At 47.4% G+C, this 21238-nt stretch overlaps 1 protein-coding gene across 2 annotated transcripts; it reads right to left on the bottom strand.

Moving 5' to 3' along the window:
• Positions 1 to 1828: 1828 nt before the first annotated feature.
• Positions 1829 to 9361, bottom strand: NFE2 (nuclear factor, erythroid 2). Of its 2 annotated transcripts, none has more exons than XM_008592738.1 (3): positions 9245 to 9361; positions 4610 to 4779; positions 1829 to 3121 (listed from the first exon to the last, which is right to left on the bottom strand). In XM_008592738.1, exons 2-3 carry the CDS (start codon positions 4721 to 4723, stop codon positions 2114 to 2116), a joined length of 1122 nt encoding a protein of 373 aa, XP_008590960.1. In that variant the 5' UTR covers positions 4724 to 4779; positions 9245 to 9361; the 3' UTR covers positions 1829 to 2113. The 2 variants fall into 2 exon arrangements, with proteins under 2 accessions (XP_008590960.1, XP_008590961.1); XM_008592739.1 differs by lacking the exon at positions 9245 to 9361 and adding an exon at positions 4960 to 5045.
• Positions 9362 to 21238: the final 11877 nt, after the last annotated feature.

Below are 21238 nucleotides of genomic sequence, written 5' to 3'. Positions count from 1 at the left end.
TACACAAGGTTGTGAAAAGTAAATTCTGTATTTCTAGATGAGGAAATAGACTTAAAGAAGACATCCTGGCCTAGTTCTTGCCACCACTGGATCACATAACCCAGATCACTATTTCCAAAACCATAGTCCACCTTTTGCTTGAGGTCAGCACACACAAAACAACTGTGAATAGGAGGGTCTTTCCCAATACAATGTGATCACGACAGCAGGGCATTGTCTCCTGTTCACTGTATTTTTGATGCCTAGAACTTACTAGGTAAATATTTGGGGGTTTTTGTTTGTTTTTTTAAAGATGACTGGTAAGGTGATCTTAACCCTTGACTTGGTGTTGTCAGCATCACACTCTCCCAAGTGAGCTAACTGGCCAGCCCTATATAGGGACCCAAACCCGTGGCCTTGGTGTTATCAGCACCACACTCTCCCAAGTGAGCCACGGGCCGGCTCTAGGTAAACATTTGTTGAGTAAGGGCTGGCCAGTTAGCTCAGTTGGTTAGTGTGGCGCTGCTAACACCAAGGTCCAGGGTTCAATCCCTGTACTGGCCAGCTGCCAAGAAAAAAAAAATTTGTTGAATGTTTAAATTTGCTTCTGAGTCACTATCTGGTGAGATCGGACAGAATGAAAAGCATTCTTACCAGCCAGCCACCAAAAAAAAAAAAAAAAAAAATTCTCAGTGTCTGATGTCCCTTAGATGAATTAATAAAAAATTTCTGAACAGCTAGCCCAAGGTCCTGCCCTTTACACCTTGAAATGGGATATTTTCAGTTTTTGAGGGAACATAAAGTTGACAAACTGTCTAGACTGTCCTCAAGTCTATTAGCAATAGGAATCTTCAAGTTGCTTTCATTCCCTAAACCTAGAGACCACATTTTTTTAGAATCTGTAAGCATGAAGATTCCACATTTCTCTTGATCACTTCTGTGTTTCAACATCTGTGGCTTCTGAATCAGAACTTGGAAGTAAAGTTTCCACGTTGTAATGGAGCTAGTAATAATTGAATAGAAGGGTAGAGGTAAAATATTCTGAAGAGGTAAGATGTGTAATTCAGTGACTGGGAAGACTGGGAACCACCCAACTCTAAGAATGGAGATTGAGTATGTGGTGTCAGGTAAGTTTGATTGGACTTTGATGTGGTTAAGGAAGCTGAAATTCAGTCAATTGTATTCTGTTCCAAGGGGGAAAAAATAGACCAATAAAAGGAAGATCTTCAAGAATCTAGAAAAGGAGGGCCACAGAACAAGAATTGGATAGTGTTTGTATCACATAACTAGAGAGAAAGTTTCACATGAATACATGTTTTACTCCACTGTGCAGCAGGTTTTACCAGGGTTGGGGTGTGAAATCCTCTGAAATTTTGGTGTCTAATCAAACTAATTCCCATCAAGAACAGGTCACTCAGTATCCGGAGAGAGTTCTAGTACATTAGGACCCAGGCTGAGAAGTAAGCAGGAGGGGAAGAATAGGAAAAAGGCTGTAGGCCTTCTAGGCTTTGTGTGCCACCAGGATTGAGAGAGCAGAGACCTAAACCTCAGGGACCTTGCAGAGAGGGTCTAGCCAGCTCTGGCAGCTATCTCAGCTCTATAAATAGGAGATCACTAGAGAGTGTGTAGTTCCTCAGATCAACCATAGCCTCTGACTCTGAAATGGGAGATGAATATGGTAGACCTCCATACTGCTCAAGCATACATGGTGTGTGTGCCTCTCTCATACAGAACTCTGAGGGGAAAGAAATGAGCTTGGCAGGATTCCCTCCCCACCCCCAACAATCAGTAATCTCAGGAGTGCTCAGCTTCATCACCCTCTCCCAAGAAGGAAGACACGATGGAAAGCTATTTCTGCAGAGCACTTTATAGACCAAAGCTTAGACAAGAGGTGGAGGTTGGAGACTTGGGAAGCTGAGTCACAGAAGAATTGATTCCAGCCCTCTCCTAACATACTGGCCTCAAGGTAAACCTCACTGGACACACCTTGGACCTTCCAAACACAGGTGTTCTCATTTTTGTCCTCTTCTGGTCTAGAGAACTCAGCTCTTTCTGGTTCTCAGGGTTGGGGAGTACCTTAATCAGAAGGGAATGAAGGAAATCCCCATCACCAGTCCCACCCTTCTGAGCCAGCTCAGTCTATGGCCTCCATCTTGGTTCCCCGGGGCACCAGGAAAATAGCCCCATTGGCAGCCTGTTGCAGCACGTACTCTTCAGGCGAGTAGCTGTTGCCCGATTCATCTCGAAGGTGCTGGAAAATGTCACGATACAGCTCTGTCAGCTGTTGGCGCATGATCTCCAGGGTCCTATCTGCCTCCCCACGGGCCCTGAGAAGCCGCTCCCGTTCACTGCCCAGCCGCTCCAGCTCCCGCTCAAGCTGTACAATGGTCTCCAGCTTTCTCTTGCGACAGTTCTGGGCAGCCACCTTGTTCTTGCCCCTCCGTCGAATATCCCGTACCAGTGCCAGCTGGCTCTCCGTCAGCGGGTACCGTGCCAACAGCTCATTAAAGTCATCTACCGGCAGGTTGACAATCTTGTCCGTAGGGAAAGGGATCTTCATGGCCAGGGCCCGACGCTCATCCCGACTCCCCACCTCGCCCCGTGTGGTGGGCTTAGCCCGCACAGGGCCTGAGGAGGGTTCTAAGGCCAATGGGGTTTCAGCAGGTGGCAAGGCATAGTTGGAGTGGGCCAAGGAGTTGGGCATAAGTGAGTAGGGGTATTCCACTGGGTACATCTCTACATATTCGCTGCGCCGCCGACCAGCCTCTGTCCCCTCTAATTCAAGAGATTCAGCGTCACTATAGTTGAGGGATAATCCCGAGTCAGATTCTGGGTCTTCCTGAGGCTTGGGTGGCCCCGCTGGCAGCCCAATGTCCAGGAGGGCCAAGGAGTCTGGGAGGGGCTCATTGAGCAGGCCTGAGAGGGTCAGTGGCTTGGTGACTGGTATGGCCATGTTGCTGTAAGAGTATGGGGGATCTGGGATGTGAGATGTGGATGCTGAGAGCTCATAAGGTGATGGAGGAAGAGGGAAGCCAGCCTCTGGGTGGACTGAACAAGGGCAGTAAGTTTGGGGTGGTGGGGGTCCAGGGTACAGGGCTGGGACTTGGGGCTCAAACGATGGCTCACTTGGAGCATTTAGACCCTGCAAGGAAAGACACAAAGAGGTTTGGAGACAGGCTGAGAAGAGAAACCAGCACTATCTCAGGACCAAACTCAGTCATTCTGAAAGACCCATTGAGACAGTAAGAAGGGCACAGAAAGGTACCAAAAATCACTGGAAGTTTCTTGGGAAGTTGTGTTATAGCTGTTCCAAGAAGAAAGCAACTTAAGGGCCGGCCTGGTGGCGCACTGCTACAGTGCGCCGCTTGGGAGCGCGGTGGTGCTCCCGCCGAGGGTTCGGATCCCACATACAGACCAGCCGCTCACTGGCTGAGCGAGGCGGGTGCAACACTGAGGGTTGCGATCCGTTGCCGGTCACGAAAAAAGACAAAAAGGAAAAAAAAAAAAAAAAAGAAAGCAACTTAAGCAAGAATAGAAGTCACTGAGGTCAGACATCAGAAAAGACTAACTAACAGTGGAACAATTGTGGAATCTGCTCAGGACAGGTTCTCACTGGGTTGAAATGGCTCATGTTCCTTTCTTTTGTTGTTGTTGCTGTTGTCTCTATTTTTATATTTTTCTAAAAAAGTTATTGATTTATTTTTGATTATACATATTTATGTGGTACAGAGTTGACTATCATGTTCCTTTATTTCCTTCAGGAAGACAAGATATTGTTATCTAAGATGACCCCTCAGAACTCTTTTCTGCTGTGGATCTAGGGTCAAAGGGTCAAGTTCGGATCCTGGCCATGCCCCAGGTGCCCAGCAGAGGGAGCTGCTGTGTGGGAGGAGGGCCTAGGGCAGATCCTAAGGGCGCCAAGACCTGGTGACCTGGGAGGAAAAGGGGACAGGTGCAGTGCTGGGTCTGGGGGCTAAGAAGCACTGGAGCTAGCACAAGCTCTACCCTCTACTCTTCAGCCCCTCTGTCCCTGCCCAGGTGCAGTGAGGAGGAGAGAACATGCTGGAAATAAGGCCCTCAACCCACATCGGGGAGCCACCCTGCTCCAGCCCAGATGGGGACAAAGGCATCATTGTTCAACCAACAGACACCCCTTTGTCCAACTAGCAGGAGGAGAGGACCCCGGCACGGTCTGACTCCCCTTCCCGAGGCCCCTGAACTACTGCTCTGCTACCTGGGGGAAAGGGGCCTGGTTGCTAAGGGCAGGGGAGGAGATGAGGGAAGAAGATGGGCAGGATTGGAGGAAAGGGAGGTCAGAAGAAAAGGTGATAAAGTGAGGGCAGAGCAGGAGGTGGGGTAGAGAGATGTGGGCAGAGTGGCTGCTGAGAGAGCCTACACTCCCAATTAGATCCTTCCCTCCCTACCACTCCTATACCCTGCTCGTCCACACCCCTTTCTCCTCAGTGGTCCTCAATGTCTTCCATCCAGATTTCCCACATACCCAGCCCTTCCTTTTCCAGTGCCTGGAATATTTCCATCCCTAGGCCCTGCTGGATCCCGCCCCCTGCCCAGTCCAAGCTAACTCCCTGCTTCTCCATCCTTCCTCCCTGCCCTCCCCTTCCCTGCTCACCTGCAGCTCCGTGATGGACATGATCTCTTGCCAGGTCAGTTCCATTTCGCCCAGCTCCGGAGTAGACAGCTGTGTCACCCTGTTCCTGCTGTGCTGGGGAGGACAAGGGGGCATCCTACTGGGCCAGGGTCTGGTCCAGGTTCCTCCAAAGCCCAAATGGCCCCAGTAACCTGTGTTGAAGGAAGAGGGAGGTTAGAGCCACTCCTGCTAGTATCAGCAAGTTTGTCCTCCCTCTCTGGAACGGCTCCCTCCAACTTCACCCTCCAACTTCATTTCCCTCCTCATGCTGGACTCATCAACCAACCCCTGAGGCTGGACAGTCTTTTTCTGTGGTGTGATCTCTACCTCACCTCCTATGGGCGTAGTCAGTTCCTTTGGGAGCAAAGTAGGTCTTTATCTTTTTTTGGAAAAGATGCCTTCTCTTTCCCTCACTTCTTTTCTCCAAAACTGTATTCATAGCCAGGGGCAGAGTCAGATCTTCTGTTTTTTTTTTATTTTGTTTTGTTTTCCATTTTCTGGGGCAACATTGGGGGTAACCCCTGCTTTCTTTTTCTAGTCCTCAGTTTTAGGGTCACAGCCTTTTCTTCCCAAGATGAGAGTGAATGCTTGGGGATGCCCAAGGAGTATGTTGTAGGAAGAGCCAAACAGACAGCTCCTCCCCTTCTCTGAGATAGGCCCAGGCCTGGTAGCTGATAGCAGCCCTGCCCTCTCCTGTCCTGGGCTCCCCTGCCTGGGCCAGATAAGAGGTTTATCAGCTGCAGACAGCAGAGGCAGAAGAGGAATGGGCTCTGGAGACACTGGACCTCTGACCTGGGTCCCTACAGGGCATGTTGGCCATACCCAAACCCACTAAACCAGGGGTCTTTCTTCTTCCGAGGTAATGTAACGACCATAACAAAGACTTATTAAGCACTTGTCAAGGACTGTGCTGGGCTGGTTGGTTAGCTCAGTTGGTTAGAGCATGGTGTTATAACACTGAGGTTAAAGGTTTGGATCCCGGGGCTGGCCTGTGGCTCACTCGGGAGAGTGCGGTGCTATTAACACCAAGGCCGCGGGTTCGGATCCCATATAGGGATGGCCGGTTGGCTCACTGGGTGAGCATGATGCTGAAAACACCAAGTCAAGGGTTAATATCCCCTTACCGGTCATCTTTAAAAAAAAAAAAAAAAAAAGGTTTGGATTCCCATACTGGCCAGCCACCAGAAATAAAATAAATGTAAAATTGTTTTAAAAAAGGAGAAGAACTGTGCTGGTGTTTTAAAGCATTAGTTTACAAGATTGATATTCACAAAGATCCCATAAGATCCATTCAGAAACTGAGACCCAAGCCGATAAATAGGGATGAGGTCTGGAACTTGACTCTATTTGCCTATAATGCCTTACAGGCACCTCCCCTGCCGCAGTTGAGTCTCCATACTCCAAGCCTCTATTGCCAGTCTACAGCAGTCAGTTCTTCCTGTGGATTCTCTTTTCTCTTCTTCTGGTCAATATCTCTTTAGATCCTTAAATACATACTCCCCCTCCAGCCCCTTTTCTTTTGATCTGGTCTCTAGCTGAGCTCTGCCACAAAGCATCAGTGTGATGTTGGGCAAGCCATCTCACATCTCTGGGGCTCTGTTTCCTCATTTGCAAAATCATTTGTAGACAAGTTAAACTCAGAGGTCCCTTTCTGCTTGGACAGCTTAGAGTTCTCAGCAAACGCTCACCTCTGCCTTTATCTTCTCTTCTGTCAGTCCCTCTCCTCATCCTACCTCCCTATTCCCTGACACCCATCTCTCCCAGCATGTTTTCTATACCTTCAGCAAGAGATTCCAAGTAGATTTGGCAGGGGCGTCCAGATCTCTTAGGATCACTGCACACACATACACAAACACCCCTGCCATAAAAGTAAAGGAAAGCAGACTAAGGGTGAAGGAAACTTATAGAAGGACAGAAGATATGTCAAATTGCATGACCTTAGACCACCTACCACAAGAACAGCCCATCACAGCTATTTAATATGGAATCCACTCTTTGACTTACAACAAAATTAGTGGGAACTACAAATCCTTTTGAAAGAGGATCTTCCCTAGCCCCTGCCTAAATCACCTTGTTATATTGCCATCCCCAGAGCTGGGATTTGGTGTAGGTACAAGCTCTTGGCCAGTGGCAGAGTGGGTGGGGTGTTTATGTCTGTCCAGGATGCCATTTCGACACCGGAACCCAACCTTCCCCCACCCAGGTTCTGGCGGAAATTGCCTAAAGGCAAAGTGAATGGAAAAGGTTTGGGGGGCAGGGACAATGACTCTTGCCTCACAGTTCTTCACTCGCCCCACCCCCCTTTGTCTCTCCTTCTATCTTCCTGGATCTGACTTTCAGATTCAGTACAAAGATCCTGCCCTAGGAGACAGAAGACCACGTTCTCTGGCCATCAAGATGCATGACCTCAGGCAAATTGCTTCACATTCAGGTTCTTCCTTTAAATGGAGCCAGGATTCGAGAACCTCATTGCTGTGAGAGGCAGTAGATTGCATCTACTAGAGAGTCACAAACTTTATTGTGCACCATGTGTACCTGGAGTATATATAAAACACAGATTCTTGAAAGCCACCCCAGACCTACTGATTTAATTCATAGGTGCGGGTATCCAGGAATCAGCGTTTTAACAAGTGCCCCAATGATTCTGACACAACAGGCCAGCCTCACTTTGAGAAACACTAAACTAGTCTGACTGTATGGATTTACAGGAAAAAACACAAAGCCAGAAAGGAGAATAGCAAATGATCTCCAGGCTTCTTCTAACTTCAAACCCTTGACCAAGGCAATGCTGGACTCCAGGCAGCCCTAGTCTCTGAGCCTAGATATCATCTCCCTCTCATGAAGACCTGGAGCTCAGTCTCCACCCTCCCTGGGCAGGAAAAAGAGAACATAGAAGGGGAGCAGGTGAAAGCAGGAGGTTAAGGGGGAGGGAGTTGAGGAGAACCTCTGGCTCAGCTTTAACCAGCTCTCTGGTGCAGTAGCAAGTTTGCACCAGGCTACAAGGGGAGTGGGATGTTTTCCCCTAGACACTTAGGAATAAAAATGGCCTATAAATGAGGCATAGGCTTTTCTGGATCTTAAGATCTTACCTTTCAGAGGATGGGGTAGCTAGAAGCCACTGGGATAGATCAGGGAGGAGGGTGTAATCAGAATTGAATCAAATAGAACACCACACAAGGTGCAGAAATGGGAGATACTGGAGAAATGGAGTGGGCTTCCCTGTGTCCCTTTTCTTTTACAACAAGCAGTTCCCACTTTATAGTTTAGCCTGCATTTTGAGTTCACACAACCATCTTACTCTCACTGAGTTGGCTGTTTCTTCTCTTATTCCTTAACATTGTGGATCAGGTAGAACTGGAACCATCTCTGGGGACTAAAATCCATCCTCCTTATTCTCATCCAGATGATCCCACCCAGAAAGATGTTATCACAACCCCTAAGTACTCACAGAATGATATGGACCTTTATGCTTAGAGAGGCAGGTTAAGAATCATTTGGAGAAGGATGCTGGGGAGAGGAAGACATTTGGCCTCCACTATTGCTCCAGGCTCTTCCTTGACAAGGGGGAATGGTAGAGAGGGGGATTGCCTCAGGACCCCTGTTCTGAGGCTTATTAGACTACCCCATCTCTCCAGGTATCAATACATGGAGTGAAAGGATGGGGAGGGATCAGTGAAACTTGGGGTATGGGTTGGCAGGTGAGTAACCTATTTAGAAAGATTAGGGAGAACCCTCAAAGAGGGAGAGTCACAGATGAGATAGAGAAACAAACATAATGAAGGAAAAGGGAGAGGGAGAAGAGAGATTTGATTAGAGTGGGCTCAGTCCCCTGAGGGCATACATGACTAAGACGTGTAGGAAGGGAAAAGGGGACAAGTTTCTACTATCCTATCTGTCACTCCATTCCTAGACCCCAAACTCCAGTCCTTTGGGACCAATGACTAGAGTATCCCAGCCCCAGCAGATCTGATATCCCCTCCCTTTTCTTCCCCAGCTCCCCAACGCCCTATCTCCCAAGCAGTCAACTTCCAGTTGGAAGGAACTACACTGGGGTTGCGACATCTTCCTCTCCCTTACAGTTCCAGATGATTTCTACTGCTCCTGGGCCCAGAATAGAGAAGGGGCAACAGGAAGCAAAACCCAAGAACCCCCCACCCAACCAGCCCCTCTTGCTGTAACAACACTTCTCAGAGGCTCAGGTATCCACTACCTCCAATTCCTCAGCTTCCAAACTTTCCCAACTGTCTGTACAGGGCAGCAGAATGAAATGCCGTAGGGGAAAGGGTAGTACCATATACCTGAGAGACTATTACTTCCCCCAGGGGAGCCCGCCAGTTGAAGCGTTCCTCCTGGTCACTCCCCAGTCCTATGGGGGTACATCAGGAGACCACTGTCTGGTCCTCATCCAGGGGTCCCAGAGCACCCAGGAAGCCATCTAAGTCTTCTCCCAGAGGAGTTCTCAAAAATGTCGAATTCCTAAACCAGGGACAATCTGGGAAGGTCTAAGGTCTCCTAAGAACATACCGAACTTTGGTTATATTCTCCCTCCACCTTCTCTACTTCCTCAGCCTGCCCCTAGGATCCCCACCATCACCACCCACTCCACCTTTCAGGCACCTGTGTCAGAGTCCGAGCAGTGTGAGGAGAGAGATGAGGCTCCGGGTGTTGTCTCTGAAGAGGCTGGGCCTGAGCTGACACCTCCTGGGCCAGGATACCTGCTACCTCCAAGAACCTGCAAGAGCTGCACCCCGCCCCCAGGCCATTGCTGAAAGCACTGAGTGTGGAGGCTCAGACTGAGCTGAGCACAGGGAGCCCCGAAGCAGGCGTACCAGCCTTCTCTCTGAAGACTTCAGCCTGAGTTCTCAGTCCTTCCTCCAACCCTCCCCTTTCCCCATGGCCCTCCTCTCCTCCTGCCCCTTCTGGCCAAGAGAGGAAACTTGAGCCTGATGTGGTTTCTGCCCACACCCCACCCCCACCTTGCTCCCAGCCAGCGGGGGCACACATGGCTCCAAGCCTCTTCCAGCCCTCCTTTTCAGCCCAGGAGTCCAGCCAGGTCTGCATTTCTCCCATGCATTTGATGAATTCCAACCTGATGGTACACTCAAAAGTGACCTCTAAATGTTATATGAGTTGTAGCCTCCTTCCTCTGCTCCCGTGGCTCTCTTAAGGACAGGGAAACTGAGTCATAGTAAGGTGGAGGTAAGGACCAGGTGTCTAGCTTCCTGGCTGTTTAGGTAGGTGGGCATTTAGGGCACATCCTTCATGTAAGAAAAACCTGGGCTCTGGGAACAGGGTAGGGAAGCTATTTGGGGGAGGAAAGGAAGCCAGCTGCTTTGATGTGTCTTTTCACCTGTAGCCTTCTCCCTGCCCCCCCACCAAGCCTCAGATGTCCTAGGACAAAGGCCCCTTTCTTGGCCAGGTTTTTTGTCAGTGTGTGAAGGGAGTTGGGTGGGGGGCTGCCCAGCAGTGAGATCATTCATCGCCTTTAGAGGGGACCTTGAGTACCCACTGTCGTCCTTTTTCCAGGCAAGGTACCCCAGCCACACACAGCAGCTACATACCCTAAACAGGCCAGGACATGTGTGGTATAGCATATCAGGTCCATCTGCCAGCACCCACAGTAGCTCAGTGTCAGGCCAATACTACCCCCAGAAGTCACTCATTCATCCCTTTCCCTCCAAGACACACAACCCAAGTCCCAGCCAAACAGATCACTTCCTTCTAGCTTGTAGTGGCTTTTAGTGGCTTTCAGCTCTAAGGAAAGTTTTTCGTATGTCTAGCTTCAATCCTTACAGCTGCAGCTTACACCTTTTCTCTATTTTTTCCCTCTGTGGTGTTCAAGTTAAATTGGAAACATTTAAAGACTGGAGAAGCAGACAGGTGCTACTCCAAGGCAGGGCTAACATGCTCTGATAGGATTGTGTTCACTGTTAAAATGATGAAAAATGTTCTGTTTGAGTTGATAAGAAAAATAGCTGCTGTGAGTCCTCCAAGTGGCCCCTGCCACCACACCACTACCTTGGGGCCACTCCAGTTCTCCCCTAAGACCCCACAACCAGCAATACAACCAAGCAACTAAAGAGGCAATGCCGATAGCACAGGAGACTTCTGTGCAGCCTGCATGTGCTGGGATTGATCAATACCCATGCCAAACTCATGGTTAAATGCTTTGAATTCCATCCCTATCCCAGAAGTATCATGATTGTACATGTATGATTTATGTAAGATAGTAGGCAATCCAATGACTTCATTGCATGTTACATGTGGGTTGAGAATCTCTTGATGACCTGGCATGAATCTGGATCACATACATGGGCATTTGGATATAATTCTTTCACTTGCATAGTTATTTGGGCCGCTCAGAGGGGATGAAGGGTGAGATAGTCAGGCTGTGGCTGATTATATAATGATTCAGGTTACAGATAGTCAACAAACATTTATTGAATGAGAACTACCAGTTTAGGACACTTTATGGTGTTGCAGATAGAACTATGGATAACACAAGCCTCATTGTTCATTCATTCATTCAACAAACATTTATTGAGTGTCTACTATGGTTTACACTCCAGGAACACAGATGAATAAGACATAGTCCATGTCCTCACAATCTAGATAGGGAATTACGTTAATAGAGGTCTACATAAAATGCTATGGAGAAGAAGAGGAAATAAATTCTGCCTGGTGAAATTCAGGGAAGGCTTCACAGATTAGGTAACAACTGAGCTGGGCTGTAGAGAATGACTCAGAATTCCCCAGGCAGAGAAGGCAGAAAGAGCATTCCACAAAAGTGTGAAGGCACAGAGGCATAAAAAACAGAGTAATAGTTGGGGTTTACTATGGTGAGGTATGGGGTGGGAAGTAGCAGAAGATAAGCCTCGAAAATTTGGCTAGGGCTAGATTGTAAAGTGGCTTGAAAGTAAAGCTAGGAAGAGTGTATTTTATCCTATCAGTAATAGGGATTCGTAGAAGTGTTTGAAGTTGTTTACTACTTATTTGGGAGGACAGACATGGTCACACAGGGTGAGCTAAGTAAACACATAGCCTTTACTTGGCACCTAGCTAGGCAAAGGTGTCTCCCACTTCACTCTCATTTCCTTCCTATAGGAAAAAGCCTTCACTGTTGTTCCCAAACTGTGTTCTGCCTCCAGAACATCCTTTAAAGCCCTCAAGGGGGCTGCTAGGCAAAGGTGTCTCCCACTTCACTCTCATTTCCTTCCTATAGGAAAAAGCCTTCACTGCGGTTCCCAAACTGTGTTCTGCCTCCAGAACATCCTTTAAAGCCCTCAAGGGGGCCGGCCTGTGACTCACTCGGGAGAGTGTGGTGCTGATAATACCAAGGCCACGGGTTCGGATCCTATATAGGGATGGCCGGTTGGCTCACTGGCTGAGCGTGGTGCTGACAACACCAAGTCAAGGGTTAAGATCCCCTTACCGGTGATCTTTAAAAAAAATAAATAAATAAAATAAAAAAATAAAGCCCTCAAGGGAAGTGATGTTTTCCTTTAGCTCCCTCCTTTCAGATCCCTGAAGTCCAGAGTCAACACGCTTCTACTTTAAGTCATCTTTGCTTGATGTATGATGTACAGGGCATTAGGTGCCTGAGTGCCAGCCTGAATGGGTTGGATAGTGCCTGTGGCTTGGCAAAGCAAGGATGCCTAAGATTTTCCTATCTAACAATCCCAAGATTCTTCCGCTTCAACAAAGGTAGCAGAGACAGAATACAGAGAAAAACATGGCCACCTATCTTTACTATTTTATCATTCTCTACCTATGCTGCTTACCCACCCCCTAAAAGGTTGACTTGTCACCCTAGGTCAAACCACTCCCACCCTCACCCCCACAACGTGTGTGCACACCACCACCAGCATCAGGTCAAGCCACAAGCAATGTTGCCAAACACCCCACTGGGTTATGCAACCAGCTTCCTGAGAAGAAGGGCGGGGTGGGTAGAGGTGGAACCAGGGGAGGGCCATGGGTCCCAGAGGGAGCTGGTTGCTGTGCCTGCTTGCCTACTGGTCTGACCGCAGTGGCCCCAAAGGATGGGGGCAGGGCTGGCCCTTTATCAGTGCCCTGCAGGGTTGCACCCGCCACCCCCTGGCTTCCTCTCTCAACAGACGGAAAGGGGAGGCAGCCACAGGGGGCAAGGCGAGGACTGGGCGTTATCCTAGGCAGCAGAGCCAGGCAGTTACCCTGATGGTTGGGGGAGGTGATGGAAGGATCCTGAGACCAGGGAATAGTGAGGCCTCTCTTACTAAAGTAAGGAGTGGTGGAGGTATAAACTGATGCCCAATGGTGGAGCCAGATCTCCCGAGCCATCTACTCATTTTTCCTTGTGTTCCAGTTTGGATAAATGTAGGATTTAAAAAACAGTCCTATCTGAGGAAAGTTTTCTTTCCTCAAATAAGAATTCTTAGAGGATTGACTGAGGAGTTGAGGGAGACTGAGCCCCTCTCAAACCAAAAGAGCATGGGGCTTTCAAGGGAGTTGGATGGCATTGAGGTTCTCAGACCCTGGCATCTAAGAGTTATGTCCTGCTAGTAGAGCCAAGCACTGACACCAAAATGGAAGAAGTCTGAGAGATGAGTTGAGAATAGAACAGAAGAAATAGCCCCTGGGGCTGAATTCCAAGTCTAGAAAGAGAAGAAGGTTTCATGGTATATAGTAGAATTAGGACCAGATCTTGAATCCTAACATCTTGGCTTGGTTCTGGCACTTATTGGCTATGTGGCCTTGGGCCACCCAAACTTTCTGAGCTTTATTTTCTCACCTGAAAATATGGAAATAATGGTAATAATATCTACTTAGTGGAATTATTGAGAAAGTAAACTGAGATCAATATGAAAGTGAGTGTTACTATTAGGAGATGAAAGCTTAGAAACTGGAGGGCAGAGTGCCTCAGGGGCTTCAGGAACTGAGAATGCCCTATCTGGAGGCCAGATTCTGAGACAGAGGTGCTTGGGACAGAACCCAAGGGTGACTCCGGGAGACAACCAAAGCTAGGATGCAGCAGGGCTGGTGGAAAAGGCCGGTCGCTAGACTTCCAGGAACTAGCCCTCAGGCTATGACTTGAATCCCAGCACTACTGGGCGGGACTAGTTCTAGCCACACATGGGCACAGTGCCAATCTTATGGGCTTCAGTCACCTTCCAGGAACCCCAGAACCCCCACCCCATCCCACACTGTTGCAATCCTCTGTAGTGGGCGGAGCTGACTAGAAGTCCCACCCTCTGCTCCTTAGAGGATGGAAGGTCAGATGCCTGGCTGTTTACTTACCACTTTTCACAGGGATCCTCCTCTTATTTTGCTCCTGCTGCTCCTCTCCACCTGGAATGCCCTCCTAGGCCCTTTCTGCCAATCTGAGGAAGTATGGAGTAGAAGAGAGATCTGGGTTGAGATTCAGATCAGCACTTAGCAGTTTGGACTTGGGGAAATTATTTCACCTCCTTGAGCCTCAGTTTCCTCTTGGTAAGCAGGGAGAACAGAGTTTCTGTCACAGGTTGTGTGAGGGATTGGATGAGGCAATGTATATATAGTGCTTATACAGAAAGTACATTAATGTTGGTTCTTCTCTTCTGATTTACTCTCTGAGGCCCAGTTCAATTCAAGCTCTAACTCCACAACCCTTTCGGCACATACACTTATTCATCTTCTCTAACTCACTTTGCAATTACTATATGTGCCACAGAATTAACAACCTCATTTAAATATTTTATTTTCTGGCCAGTACCAAATAAATAAACAAATATTTTATTTTCTAACTGAGTCATATAATTTTGTGTTTTATTATATCATCCTATAATAGAAATGATATAAACTATATTGTACAAAACTTGCTTCAGGGACCACAGTGTAGAGCATGAGTTACATTCAAACCTTGGCTCTGACATTTACTTTGAGATATAAGGCAAATTCTTTAATTTCTCTGATTTAATTTTACTCCTCTGTAATTTAGGGATAATAACAATACTTATCTTACACATTGTTGTGAGAAGTAAACGAGTTAAAAAATGTGGATTGAATTATGTCCCCCCAAAACTCATCGAAGCTTGAATGGTGTTCCCCAAGTTTAATATATTAGAAACTTACCCCTAGGGCCGGCCTGTGGCTCACTTGGGAGAGTGCAGTGCTGATAACACCAAGACCACTGGTTCGGATCCTATATAGGGATGGCCGGTTCGCTCACTGGCTAAGCGTGATGCTGACAACACCAAGTCAAGGGTTAAGGTCCCCTTACTGGTCATCTTTAAAAAAAAAAAAAAAGAAACTTGCCCCTACTATGACTGTTAAGAGGGTGAGAAATCCTATTATGGTAATTGAAAGGTGGAGCCTGAAGAGGTGATTGGATTGTAGGACTGTGCAGTAGTGAATAGATTAAAAATGGTGATCAGGGGAGTAGTTTTGAGGGATTTAAAAGAAGAGGAAAGTCTGTCTTTTTCTCTCTGCTCTCTCTGCTTCCACCATCTTGCAATGTGAGTCCTGTGGGCCACTGTTGCCACCACCAGATGGACTTTGGACTTCCCAGCCTGAGAAACTATAAGCAATAAATGTCATTTTTCTTTAAAAATCACTGAGTTGCAGGTATTTTTTTACAAGCAACACAAAAAACGGACTAATATAATGGGTATGTATATTTAATTCAGTGATTCAGTGCCTGGGATACAGTAAGCACTATTAAATGATACATATGTGGTATACATGATCAGTATTATTAAATTATTAAATAATATTAAATACTGTATATTAGATTACTGTTAAATTAAATTATTATTAACTAATAGATAAACTTACTGAGCATAATTATGCTTTATGTTTTGTCTTTTTATATATACCTCAAGATATCTACTTCTTTTTTTTTTTTTTTTGTCTTTTTTCACGTCCGGCAATGGATCGCAACCCTCAGTGTCGCGCCCGTACCGGACCGGGACCGGCAACAGGATCTCAGCCCTCAGTGTTGCGCCGCACCTCGCTCAGCCAGTGAGTGGGAACCGGTCTGTATGTGGGATCCGAACCCTCGGTGGGAGTGCCACCGCACTCCCAAGCCGCACGAACCCTCGGCGGGAGCGCCACCACACTCCCAAGCCGCGCACTGTAGCAGTGCGCCACCGGGCCGGCCCCAAGATATCTACTTCTGAATATAATTAATACACAGTCACTCAACAAATATTTATAGAGTATATACTAAATTGCTAAATTCAGATGATACCAAGATAATTAAGGTATAATCCTGGCCTTTGGCAATCACAGTCTAATGGAGCAGAAACATATATAAATGAATAAATGGACGTGACAAGTGATGTGCAAAAATATAAACTAAGTTCTTTGAGAACAAAGAAAATGGAGCAACTAACTGCCTCAGGGAGAAGATAGTCTTTCAACTATTTTTTTTTTTTTTTGGTGGCTGGCCAGTACAGGTATCGAATCCTGGACGCTGGTGTTATCAGCACCATGTTCTAACCAACTGAGCTAACCAGCCAGCCTCTGAACTAGTCTTAAAGGATGGAAGAATCAGAATTTTCTAGGCAGAAAAACGGGGGACAGCATTCCAGACAGAAGAAACAATATATGTAAATGTACAGTTGTAGGGGGGAATGTCTATAAAGGTTTGTAGAGCCACTGCTAATGACTGAAATCCTGTCGACATCACCAATTGTAGCACTCTTGATCCTGTTCGTGATGCCAATTGTAAAGCTCGGTAACCATGCTAGTTGTCGGGCTCTTTTACCTGCCAGTAATCCTGCACCGACTAGGCCGACTGTTGAGCTGGGGCTGGGTCTGGAGTTCTCAGACCCCTCAAGCCCATTCACAGACTGGGTCACAAACCCTTCATATGCCAGGCTGGGTCACCAGACCCTACACATGCCAGGCTGGGTCACCAGACCCCTTCACGCAGGTCTGTGAGGTAGGTAACCGGCCAAAAGATCCTTGGAAGCCGTAGGCTGGAAAGCATGGCTGCACAGGGTGGACACCTGAGGCCCACGCCCACTCGCCTGCTTCACCAAACTCTCTCTCTCTCTCTCAAGAACACAAGAATAGCAATAAAACTAAAAAGATACATTGGCCCGCATGTGCACTAACTACACACACACACACATACACACAGACACACACGCACACGAACTTACCCATGCACGTACGCATGCACACACACGCGCACGCACGCACACAATCCCCAAACAAATCCAAAACCCAAACAGGGCAAACATTAAGCACACTGGGGCACATGAACCCCTAAAGCATTGGGCAATCTCGCTCCTACAGCTCTGCCAAGTGCAGACCATTGAGCTGCCTGGTGCCTGCACCTTCTCCAGACTGGCACTGCACACTGCCAGCAGCCCCATGGTTCTGGGCTCTGGGTGACAGTCTGACCATCCTGGCTCCACTAGACATTTCCTCAGTGGGGGCTCTCTGTGGGGGCTCCAACCCCACTTTCTTCCTCCACATAGCTCCATAGATGACCTCCACAGCAGCCCCACCCCTGCAGCAGGTCTCCACCTGAGTCCCCCAACTTTTTCATACATCTTCTGAAATCTGGGTGGAGGCTGCCACACCTCCACTGCTTTCACATACTGCTGGCCCGCAAACTTAACACAAAAAGAATGCTACCGAGGTTTTCAGCTTTTTTCCTTCAGAGGTGCTGAGGCAGGATTGCTCCAGCCAGAGCTGCTGGGATGCAGGGAGCAGTTTGCTGAGGGCAATGACACCTCAGGTCTGTCCTCCAGGACAACTCTGTCCTTCTAGGATGGGAGGGGCACTCTCCCAAACATCTCAAATGCCCTCAGAGCCTCCTCCCCTCATTGTCCTGTTTTTTAGCATCTGGCTACCTCACTGCCAAGATAATGTCTTTAGCAAACAGTTTATCTGCTTCACCCTTGCATTTTTCTAGGGCTCTCTGCTTCCCTATGGCATGGCCAAGCTGCAAATTTTCCAAATCTTTACGATCTGCTTCCCTTTAAATTCTGGCTTTTGAATTACTTCAATCAGCTTAGCTTACACTGGCTATTCACTCAGTCTCAGGCAGTTTTTTTGCAGCACTCGCCCACACAGTTCAAACAGCTGCATTCACCCAGTCCATCAAGGAGTGGCTGCCCTGCTCCTGTGCATATCCACAGCTCTTTCTGCAGCCGCTGCCTCAGAGACAGGCACATAGTAATGGAGACTAACTTTTCTACCTTTTCACCAGGTGAAAACATACTTGAAATACTGCAGGGGCACCTGTCCTCAGGTCATCTGCCCATCTGCATGTAGCACTCTTCTCGGGTTGTTGGGCACCCACCTAGCCATGGGGTTTAAGGGGCACCCTCCAAGCCATTTGCCTTCAGACAAACGCAACATGAGTTTACTGCACAGTCTCTAGAGCACATTACACCATCCACCCCTAGATCTCATGGTTGCAGCAGCCAAGCAGCTAGGGGCTCTCCCTGTTTCTGTTGCTTTACTGTCTCAATTTCTTGTGCACAACAGGTTGTGCCTGGAGATGTACAGTTTTCCCCAACTCACCACTGGGTTGGTCGTCTTCCCTGGTGTGAAAGGCAGGAGTGGCCAGTCGCTGCACATTGTCCTCCAGGACATTCATCCGTGCTTCCAAGGACTCTGCTTTCTGCTGCAAATCTCGATCAGTTTGCAGCATAGTGATCAGCAGCCATGCTCCAGTCAGCAGAAAAGTGGCCATTAGGCACCACATGCTCAAGGAGAGCCATATTTCCTCCCCTTCCCAGGGGGTTTTGTATTGTAGTACCTGGTCTATGCTGCCTTGCAGTACAGTGTGCAGCAACCAGATCCTGGTCAACAGGAAGGTGGTCATAGGGCACAGCACATTCAAAAGTAGCCACATTTCTTCCTTCCGAGGGCTTTCAGCTCCTATACCTGCTCAAAATCCTGCCAACTATGCCAACTGTAGGGCCACTGCTAATGTCTGAAATCCTGTCCACATCGCCAATTGTAGCACTCTTGATCCTGTTCGTGATGCCAATTGTAAAGCTAGGCGACCACGCTAGTTGTCGGGCTCTTTTACCTGCCGGTAGTCCTGCACCGACTGAGCCGATTGTTGAGCTAGGGCTGGGTCTGGAGCTTCCAGCTGGGTCACCAAACCCCTTCACGCAGGTCTGTGAGGTAGGTAACTGGCCAAAAGATCCTTGGAAGCCGTAGGTTGGAAAGCATAGCTGCACTGGGTGGATGCCCGAGCCTGATGCCCACCTGCCCACGTGCTTCACCAAACTCTCTCTCTCAAGAACACAAGAATAGCAACAAAACTAAAAAGATACATTGGCAGGAATGCGCACTAACTACACACACACACACACACACACACACACACACAATTTGCTTACAAGGGATATGCTAAAACCACATCCAGTGGGACCTGAGGTGAGGACCCTGACCAAACTATTCTATTTTCCCAAAAAGGTTTGATTCATTACAGCACATGAAAGCCCCAGGGTTGTAAAAGGAGGTTTCTTGGGGCCCACTCCCTGGCAAGAGTCAAGTTGCTTATCAAATTTTTCAGATAGCCTCTTCCTCCAAGTACCCTGGGGCAAGTTGGGCTGTCCTACTCTGGAAAAACTCAGAGGGCTTTACTGAGTTTGAGTACTTCCAGTCTTTTGAATGACCATCTTGGCTAACACTAACAAGGAGAGGGAGTCCTGAGTTTCTTTTAACTGTGGTGAGTCCAGGCCCTTTTGGTTCCTAAGTCTCATGTATGCACATTGAGACACTGGATGAGAGGTTATCTGATTTGCCCCCAAAGCCTTTGGGCCCCTTCCCAAATTCCCTTTTATTTAAAGCTCTTCTCAAGAAGGCTGTCTCAAAACCAAGGCCACACACTGTCCCTGTTGGCAGTTGTTGTCTGTGTTTGTGTTTGCAGCTAAAAACATGCTCATAACCTGGTTGCTGCTGCCCCTGCCCATGTTTCCCACCAAAATCACTTGCCACAGAATGAAATACCCATGTGGAGGAAGGTGTAGGGCTACTAGCCTCATCTCCCCAGAATGGCCAGCTTTCTTTTTCCAGAATGCAGAGACAAAAAAGGAGAAACAAAGACCCATATTGAGGATTGCTGGAGAGCCATCAGCTCGGTCACGCAGACAGGACATGAAAAGCAGACCTCATTGTTCCTTTTTCTCCATGGGAGAAGAGATGGAAAGAAGAAATAAGGAAAAACTAAATATTGGAAAAGAAAAGGAAAAACGGGAGCCATTGAATCCAGAGAAAATCCTCTGAAATGTTTATTTCAATTATCTTACCCTCTGTTTACCATCTTCTATATTTCTTTCTCATACCCTATTACCCCTCTTCTTACCCTAACACCTCTCCTCCCACCCTAATACCCATCCTCCCATATGGACCTCTAAACTATTGATACTATCTTTTTAATTTTTTAAAATAATACATCCACTCCCCTTCATATTCAGAATTATAAATATGCAGACCCTGTTGACTTCCTCGCCCCCTCCCCCTCCATTGAACTTGCCTGGAAAAAACCCAATTCTAGTTACATCCAACAGTTTAGGGAATGGGTTAGGAGTGCTACCTGAATGAACATTTTAATTAATTAATTATTTTTTTATTTTGAGCTGAATGAACATTTTAGACCACTACCTTGAGATCCAGTCCTACCTCTGAATTACATTATCCTTCCTTAGGACTGCAACACAAACAGCCAGCTGTATAGAGAGCAATATTGTTGTGGGGTGATTGAATATTCCCCACAGATATACCTGGGCAACCAAATATTGATGGAGAAGATCTCAGAATCTTGCTGACTAGTATCACCTTAAATTTATGCCCTAAACACTCCCAAATAATTCTATATTTCCCTAGTAAATTCTCTTTTCTACTGTGTCCAAAAACTGTTTCACACCTTCTCTCTTCTAAAATCTCCAACACCACCTCCACTTCCTTCTCAGCGATGACCTTGCCTTATATTTCATTGATAAAATAAATGCAATTAGATGAGACCGTCTTACTTTTCCAATATCAAATCCACTAGCTTACTTACATCTATTCCCACATGCTTGGCCTTCTACTTTATTAAGATGAAAGAAGTACCCCTGTTTCTAACAAAGGCCGTGCCCCCTCACCTCCATGAAGGAGTGAGAAAATTAGATTCCTCTGAGTGCATAGCTAACATTCAATTCTGCCCACAGCAATATTTTTCTCTATACAGCTGACTATGTATGTTGCAGTTCTGAGGAAGGTGATAAAGTAATTCAGAGGTAGGGCTGGATCTCAAGGTAGCAGTCTAAAGTTTTCATTCAGGTCACACTCCCAACCCATTCTCTTGGATGAAAACAGTAGCCATATAACCCCAGGAATCTTCCTTTTTGTGGTCTTAAGTTTCACCACAGTTGTATGTTGGTGAGATACCTCCTACACCTCAGAGACAAAGGCAGACTCTTATTAGGTTGGAAAGATGCTCCCTTTCTTCTCCTGTTTACCCAAGACCTGCTTCACTGCCAACAAATGTCCCACGGAGAACATTTTCCTACTGAGAAAGGGGAAAAAAGACTCAGAGAGTCCTCATCAGTTGTCTTGTGGAGGGAATGTGCCCACATCTCCAGATCAACAGCTGCAGTTGCCCACAACCTGCTGTCTGTTTTGACCACTATTTGTGCT

The sequence above is a fragment of the Galeopterus variegatus genome, unplaced genomic scaffold (genome assembly GCF_000696425.1).
Source record: "Galeopterus variegatus unplaced genomic scaffold, G_variegatus-3.0.2 Scaffold8257, whole genome shotgun sequence".
In the NCBI taxonomy this organism is placed as follows: Eukaryota; Metazoa; Chordata; class Mammalia; order Dermoptera; family Cynocephalidae; genus Galeopterus; species Galeopterus variegatus.
The sequence above is the reverse complement of the archived record's forward strand: the minus strand, read 5'-3'. Positions and strand labels throughout refer to the sequence as shown.